This window comes from Zeus faber (genome assembly GCF_960531495.2).
Source record: "Zeus faber genome assembly, chromosome: 4".
Lineage (NCBI taxonomy): Eukaryota > Metazoa > Chordata > Actinopteri > Zeiformes > Zeidae > Zeus > Zeus faber.
In genome coordinates this window covers 20,622,426-20,630,896 of record NC_137191.1, presented here as the reverse complement: position 1 = coordinate 20,630,896, position 8,471 = coordinate 20,622,426, and the positions used below count along the sequence as shown (strand labels likewise).

General features: G+C 41.3%; 1 protein-coding gene across 1 annotated transcript in view; it reads left to right on the top strand.

The window, feature by feature from the left end:
• Positions 1-8,119, top strand: part of cisd2 (CDGSH iron sulfur domain 2) — a 9,655-nt gene extending 1,536 nt beyond the window's left edge. The window contains exons 2-3 of the mRNA XM_079999374.1: positions 1,309-1,523; positions 6,969-8,119. Of these exons, the coding sequence (XP_079855500.1) occupies positions 1,309-1,523; positions 6,969-7,058 (305 nt within the window). The 3' untranslated portion in view covers positions 7,059-8,119. The remainder of the gene's footprint in view (positions 1-1,308; positions 1,524-6,968) is intronic.
• Positions 8,120-8,471: the final 352 nt, after the last annotated feature.

Genomic DNA, 8,471 nt, shown 5'->3' with positions numbered 1-8,471 from the left:
CTACAAGATGCTCCCACTTCATAAGGAGACTATTATATACTTTACACTATGTATTTTTTTTTATGTATGTGCCTACAGTAGATATATTTACATCTTTGTTTATACAGTCTTATAACTGTTATTACATTAGTCTTTGGGAAACTCCATCTTGAAAAGCTGTGACTTTTCACTTGACCTTCAGTCAAATGCACATCTATGGAAAGTGTCAGATTTAAACTGTGTAGGATGATCCAAACTCCCCAAAACATCCTCCGTCACACTTTTTTATTTTATTTTTTAAGTATAAACAAAGACAACCTGAGGGGGATTCAAATGAAAAAAAGTCTAAATCACAAAAGAATGCTTACTTGGACTAGATATTACAATCCCTGATGATGATTCAGCACAACAGCCTTGAGTGGGGTTGGGGAAGTCCTCTTGAGTGGGGTTGAGTTTGGCGGTGACCACTTAGCGATGTTTCCACTTATACAACAAATCCTCAGTTGTGGACCCCGGCTTCATCAGGTGAGACTATGACACGCGTGGAAGTGAATAGAACAGAGTTTAAGACCTGATCGTCTTTTCGGCAGTAGTGAAGGTCCATCCGCGGTTCGTCCCTGTCGTTTTACCGCTGTCTCTCATCGGTGGAGTAAAATACTCGGCGATTTAATTTTGACTTCCACTTAAGCCTGGTAGATGAAAGGTGAATCACATTCCACTTGAATGTCTTTGATTGTGGTATTTTCGGCATTTTAAGTGAATGTAAATCCCTAATGTGTTCAGCTTGGTCCCCCTGGCCGCCCAAACACCTATGGTTGGAGGTTCATTATTAATTTTCAGCTGTACTGTGTATTGCCATTTTTAGGTTTATTGCATTGCTGATTTTTTTCTATTACTTTATCATTATTGTCTATCTATTTATCCCTTTATATGTCCATCTATCTATCTATCTATCTTAAAATTCAGCAACCATTTTGTGAGTCTTAACCTAAACAATCTGCATGGTTGCCAATTGGTGAACCATTTCTCAAAGTAAGTGCCGAGTAAGGTCCTGTGTATTTCATAGTAAGTTAGTCCTTTAGGAACTAACTTAACTTATTATTTTCCTCACATCTTAAATAGAAAGCACCAAAATGACCTACCAAAAGCTCAAATATCAAATAGATGGCCATTACAGTACACTTTCTTAAATTTGGCGTTACTGTTTTAATTGTTTTGACGTTTTTCCTGTATGTTCTGTACAAAGCCTATGTTCTGAGAACTGGGGTCACACACCCAGTCTTCCTAAAACGAATCAACTAAACGTCTCTTTTTGTGTCTCTGGCTCAGTGTCTGATTGGCTGCGGCTGCTCCCCCTGCTGGGCATCCTGGCGCTGCTGGGCTATCTGACCATACGCCCCTTCCTGCCCAGGAAGAGGAAGCAGCGGGACAGCCTGATCAACCTGAAGATCCAGAAGGAAAACCCCAAAGTGGTCAACGAGATCGACATTGAGGACCTGAACAGTGCCAACGTCTGCTACTGCCGCTGCTGGCGCTCCAAAACAGTCAGTCCCAAAAATACCTTATGATTTTATATACCCCTGACTGAGGAGTTTAGACACTGTCATTAATATTGGAACGAGAAGACAAACCTATTTGAGTGTGATGGATTGTCACTCTTGCCTATATGTACTTCAGCTAAGACTGATGTTGCCAAATTTGACTGGTTAACCAAGTCGAACTCAATCTTTGAGAAGTTCTGTGTTCTCATGCACTCTAGGAAATACATTGAATTTAAGATATTGTGATGTGAAAAAAAAGTGTATTTAGAGGAAGAAGGTGTGAGCATATACACACACGCACACACACACGTACATCTCATAAAATTAGAATATCATGAAAAAGTTCAATATTTTGTGTCACTCATTTCAGAAAGTGAAACCCAGATACATTATTATAGATTCATTACACATAGTGAAATATTTCAAACCGTTATTTCTTGAAATTTTGATGATTGTGGCTATAGATAATGAAACCCCAAAATTCAGTGTCTCAAAAATTTTGAATATTAGATAAGATCAATTTTTTAAAAAAAAGTATATTTTAAACAGAAATAGGCTTCTGAAAAGTGTATTCATTTCCATGCACTCAATACTTGGTTGGGCCTCCATTTGCATGAATTACTGCATCAATGCGGCGTGGCATGGAGGCGATCAGCCTGTGGCACTGCTCAGGTGTAATGGAAGCCCAGGTTGCTTTGATAGCAGCCTTCAGGTCATCTGCATTGTTGGGTCTGGTGTCTCTCATCTTCCTCATCTTGACCCCATACCCCATAGATTCTCTATGGGGTTCAGATCAGGCGAGTTTGCTGGCCAATCAAGCACAGTAACACCATGGTCATTGAACCAGCTTTTGGTACCTATGGCAGTGTGGGCAGCTGCCAAATCCTGCTGGAAAATGAAATCAGCATCTCCATTAAGCTTGTCAGCAGAAGGAAGCATGAAGTGCTCTAAAATGTCCTGGTAGATGGCTGTGTTGACTGTGGACTTCAGAAAACACGGTGGACCAACACCAGCAGATGACATGGCAGCCCAAATCTGCGTCTTCTGTGCCTCTCCACTTTTCCTCCAGATTCTGGGACCTTGATTTCCAAATGACATGCAAAATTTACTTTGATCTGAAAAAAGGACTTTGGACCACTGAGCAGTTGAACTGAGAACCACTGAACTGAGTCCAGTTCTTTTTCTCCACAGCCCAGGCAAGACGCTTCTGACGTTGTCTCTGGTTCAGGAGTGGCTTGACACGAGGAATGCGACATTTGTAGCCCATGCCTAGGAGTCGTCTGTGTGTAGTGGCTCTTGATGCGCTGACTCCAGCCTCAGTCCACTCCTTGTGAAGCTCCCCCAAATTCTTGAATGGATTTTGCTTCACAATCCTCTCAAGGCTTTTGGTGGTGCACCTTTTCCTACCACACTTTTTCCTTCCACTCAACGTTCTATGAATATGCTTGGATACAGCACTCTGTGAACAACCAGCTTCTTTAGAAATGACCTTTTGTGGCTTATCCTCCTCGTGGACAGTGTCAATGACTGTCTTCTGGACATCTGTCAAGTCAGCAGTCTTCCCCTTGATTGTGTAGCCTACTGACCCAGACTGAGAGACCATTTTAAGGCTCAGGAAACCTTTGCAGGTGTTTGGAGTTCATTAGCTGATTAGGGTGTGACGCCATGACTTTCCAGTATTGTACTTTTTCACAATATTCAAATTTTCTGAGACACTGAATTTTGGGTTTTCATTAGCTATAGCTACAATCATCAAAATTTCAAGAAATAAAGGCTTGAAATATTTCACTCTACGTGTAATGAATCTATAATATATGGGCTTCACTTTCTGAAATGAGTGACAAAATATTGAACTTTTTCATGATTTATGAGATGTACCTGTATATAGTGCTGCTTGGAAGTTTGTGAACCCTCCAGACATCCCTCACTGTTTTTGTAAAAAACATTAAAATAACCTTATTAAACTTACATGCAAATCCCAATTTGTAAAGCACACCTTCCAAATAATGGACACACACAAAAAGAGATATATTTTCATTATTTAATTCAACAAAGGTGGTTTATTTCACAAAAACTGAAAATGTAACATGTGCAAAAGTATGTGAACCATTTCATTAGTAGCTTGTGGCTCCTCCTTTCTCAGCCATTACTTCAACCAAACATCTTCTGTAACCACTAACCAGTCTCTCGCAACTGCTTATGGGGATTTCTGCCCACTCCTCCTTGCAGAACTCAGCCAGTTGAGAGAGGTTGGAGGGAGACTAGTATGTACCAACTTCTTCAGGTCTCACCACAACATTTCAGTTGGATTAAGGTCCGGACTTTGACTGGGCCAATCCACAGTACAAATCCTCTTTCTCTGAATCCATTCCTTTGTGGTTTTGCTGGAATGCTTTGGGTCATTGTCTTGTTGCATAATCCATTTTCGTCCTACCTTCAACTTCCTGACTGATGGCAGGAGATTCTGGTCAAGAATTTGTTGATACGCCTGAGAATTCATGGTTCCTTGGACAATATGGAGTCGTCCAGGTCCAGAAGCAGAAACGCAGCCCCAGACCTTCACATTTCCACCACCACGCTTCACTGTTGGGAGGAGGTTATTTTCTTCATATGTAAGGTTGGCTTTTCTAAAAAATGGTGGTTTTGATTGTGACCAAATAATTATATTTTGGACTCGTGTGTCCAGAGAATGGACTTCCAGAAGGCCTCTGGTTTGTCCAAGTGCTCTCTGGCAAAGTTTAAACGGGCAGCTTTGTTCTTTTTTGAGAGCAGAGGCTTCAACCCTAGAGCTAGCAACCCTCCCATGAATGTCATGGCTATTAAATTTTCGTCTAATTGTAGACACATGCACATTTGTCCCAGATGCCACCAGATAGGTCTGCAACTGTCTAAAGGTGATGTGTGGGTTGGCCTTTACCTGATTTATTATCTTTCTGGTGCTTCTGGGTTTTGATGGGCGTCCAATTCGAGGCAGAGTTGCTGTCATGTTGAAGGCCCTCCATTTGTAAATTATTTGTCTTACAGTGGATGGATGGAGCTGAAATCTTTTGGAGATGGTCTTATAGCCCTCCCCAGACTGATGGGCTGTCACTACCCTCTTCCTCATGTCCTCGGATATCTTCTTTCCTCTCGGCATTGTTGATTTGTATGGGACCACAGTGGTTTGGTTGGTTTCCTCTGTCTTTTAATTAGTGCAGGCCAAACCCTTTTCCAAGGATGTCTCATTTCATTGGTCTGCTTAAATTATTAATTTAGCACCCAAATGTGTTTGAACTGAGTCTGTTATCTGCTTGACTTAACCAATGCAGCTGGGGGTTCACTTACTTTTGCACATACACTAATTCCATGTTTCATGTAGTTTTTGGGCTACTTAAACAAGTCCCACTAAACAAGTACATGTATTGATAAATATATATCTGACATTTCATACATAAAAAAACTAGTGATGATAAAATAAGAATCATGGTAAAGCAACGGAAACATTTACAGTGGGGCAAAAAAGTATTTAGTCAGCCACCAATTGTGCAAGTTCTTGTTTGCAATGACAGAGGTCAAACGTTTTCTGTAAGTCTTCACAAGGTTTTCACACACTGTTGCTGGTATTTTGGCCCATTCCTCCATGCAGATCTCCTCTAGAGCAGTGATGTTTTGGGGCTGTCGCTGGGCAACACAGACTTTCAACTCCCTCCAAAGATTTTCTATGGGGTTGAGATCTGGAGACTGGCTAGGCCACTCCAGGACCTTGAAATGATTCTTACTAAGCCACTCCTTCGTTGCCCGGGCGGTGTGTTTGGGATCATTGTCATGCTGAAAGACCCAGCCATGTTTCATCTTCAATGCCCTTGCTGATGGAAGGAGGTTTTCACTCAAAATCTCACGATACTTGGCCCCATTCATTCTTTCCTTTACACGGATCAGTCGTCCTGGTCCCTTTGCAGAAACAGCCCCAAAGCATGATGTTTCCACCCCCAGGCTTCACAGTAGGTATGGTGTTCTATGGATGCAACTCAGCTTTCTTTCTCCTCCACACATGACAAGTTGAGTTTTTACCAAAAAATTCTATTTTGGTTTCATCTGACCATATGACATTCTCCCAATCCTCTTCTGGATCATCCAAATGCTCTCTAGCAAACTTCAGACGGGCCTGGACATGTACTGGCTTAAGCAGGGGGACACGTCTGGCACTGCAGGATTTGAGTCCCTGGCGGCGTAGTGTGTTACTGATGGTAGCCTTTGTCACTTTGGTCCCAGCTCTCTGCAGGTCATTCACTAGGTCCCCCTGTGTGGTTCTGGGATGTTTGCTCACCGTTCTTGTGATCATTTTGACCCCACCGGGTGAGATCTTGCGTGGAGCCCCAGATCGAGGGAGATTATCAGTGGTCTTGTATGTCTTCCATTTTCTAATAATTGCTCCCACAGTTGATTTCTTCACAACTAGCTGCTTACCTATTGCAGATTCAGTCTTCCCAGCCTGGTGCAGGTCTACAATTTTGTTTCTGGTGTCCTTTGACAGCTCTTTGGTCTTGGCCATAGTGGAGTTTGGAGTGTGACTGTTTGAGGTTGTGGACAGCTGTCTTTTATACTGATAACGAGTTCAAACAGGTGCCATTAATACATGTAACGAGTGGAGGACAGAGGAGCCTCTTAAAGAAAAAGTTACAGGTCTGTGAAAGCCAGAAATCTTGCTTGTTTGTAGGTGACCAAATACTTATTTTACCGAGGAATTTACCAATTAATTCATTAGAAATCCTACAATGTGATTTCCTGGATTCTCTCCCCCCATTCTGTCTCTCATAGTCGAAGTGAACCTATGATGAAAATTACAGGCCTCTCTCATCTTTTTAAGTGGGAGAACTTGCACAATTGGTGGCGGACTAAATACTTTTTTGCCCCACTGTAAACTGCTCAAGGGGTTCACATACACACACGTCCGTGCGTGTGTGCACATCTTTGTGCAATTGTGGGCATATACCGATGTTTTCCGAGTTCCTGTGAGCGCAGCTTCGGTCTCTCCTCCAGATAAACTTTCTAACCAGAGCCCTGTCCACATCTTCTAGTTAAACCAGGGAACGAGTCCATGAGTTAATCGATAGTGGATGGCGTCGATGCATTTATTAAAAAAAATTTAAATAAATTTTAAAAATGTTTAAATGGGTCGCCAAATATACACCGGCAGTCGTTAATAGACCTGGGTGGCCCGTCCGAGTAAAGTCTATGTGTTGGGAAAACCTGGATAAATGTCGGCCACTGCTATCGGTGAATGTCATCTTATTTGCCGATAGCAGTCAACAAGGCGAATATCGGCCGATACCGATGTACGGCCAATAAATCACTGCTTCCCTAAAAAATATTCAATGATGCCGTTTCATATATATACTGGAAGTCATTGAGTGTCATGGATCGTTCCTCTTATTATTGATCCGCAAACTTTAAATTCTTCTGTTTCAGTTTCCTGTTTGTGACAAATCCCACATAAAGCACAACGAGCTGACGGGAGACAACGTGGGTCCTCTCATACTGAAGAAGAAGATTCTATAACGCCTTCCTCGCCATGACCTTTGACCTCGGCTGCCTTTAAAAGACATATATGTGTTGTTTTTTTAATAAAATGCCTGTTTTGTACAGAACACTTCCTTGAATCACCACGGAAGCTCCATCGGGCCACATTCTTCGAAATGAAACGGTTCAAAGCAAGGTTTTAACTTTGTAATGTCGCCCGTACGGTTCAACTTTTTGTCTTCAAGTTATTGTTTGTTATTATTCTGACTACTTAACTTCTGGTGTCGCCGTTCCAAACCTTTGGGACCACTTTAAGAAGGGAGAAAACTTGAAAATCCTACTTTATGATGCTGAGTTATAACTTCAATAATATGAAGTGCATCGCTGTTACTTAGTGCTGGTTGATATACAAAATCTTTAATCCTCTAAATGTATAAAATATGAATTCCCCTATGTTCACCTAAAATAATGTGACAAAGATGGTCATATTTAATCAGTTAAAGCTGCAAAGTTGTGGATCATAATATTTTAACGTAATTTCACAATATACCACAAGTTTAAAAATATCCCCCATCTCACTTTCCTTTAAATTTCAAAAAAATTTACCAACTTAATACTTCATTAGCCATTTGTTATTTCAGTTTTCGATGTCTAGGTTTATTTGATTTATGAATACAATTTGAAACGTATCTGCAATGGTCAGGTTGCCAAAAATGGATATACTGTGCACTCATAGGATGTGAAATCTAGTTATTATTGTCATTATCGTTAACTCCTAAGTGTGTTTTGTCTATCATTTGTAACGTTCGTCCTTTTTTAAATCCCGTTGCCTTGTAACATTTCTTAGGATCCCGTTAGAACAATTTACCCTTTAAACCTTGATGGTGAATTCAGAAACCACCTGCTTTACCAAACTGTTGTGTTGTCCTTGTAGCAAAACAACTTCCCATTTGGTGGCAAACTGTGTGCTTTAAGTCTCGCCTTTGGAATTCAGCCCCAATGTGTACTGTAGATACATGTTCAGAAAGCAAACTGGTGATGTTGTGAGCTAGATATATTTTCATATCAATGTACATTGAATAAAGATCTTGTATAAAATAGGTCTTGGCTGTGCGTCTTTGAATCACATCATGTGGGTTGTGTCTCTGGGACCAAGACAAATCCGAGAAGATTTATTTTGTTGTTTGATACAGTAGGAAATTATGATCAAAATATTGTATATCCTCTCATGGTTTTAGTGTGAGGTGTCTTGGCATGTGATGCGTCCCAAGACAGCCCCATCGTATAAGATAATTACTAAGAGACGGTGCCAGGGGTCCCGAGAGAGAGAGCACATCACCAGGGGTCCCGGTGATAAGGGAGGTGAAATGTGACCTGTGACCTATGTAGGGGAACCAAATGGTAAATGTTGTCTGTGGGCAGGCATAAAAGAACCTGCCTGAGTTCCATTCG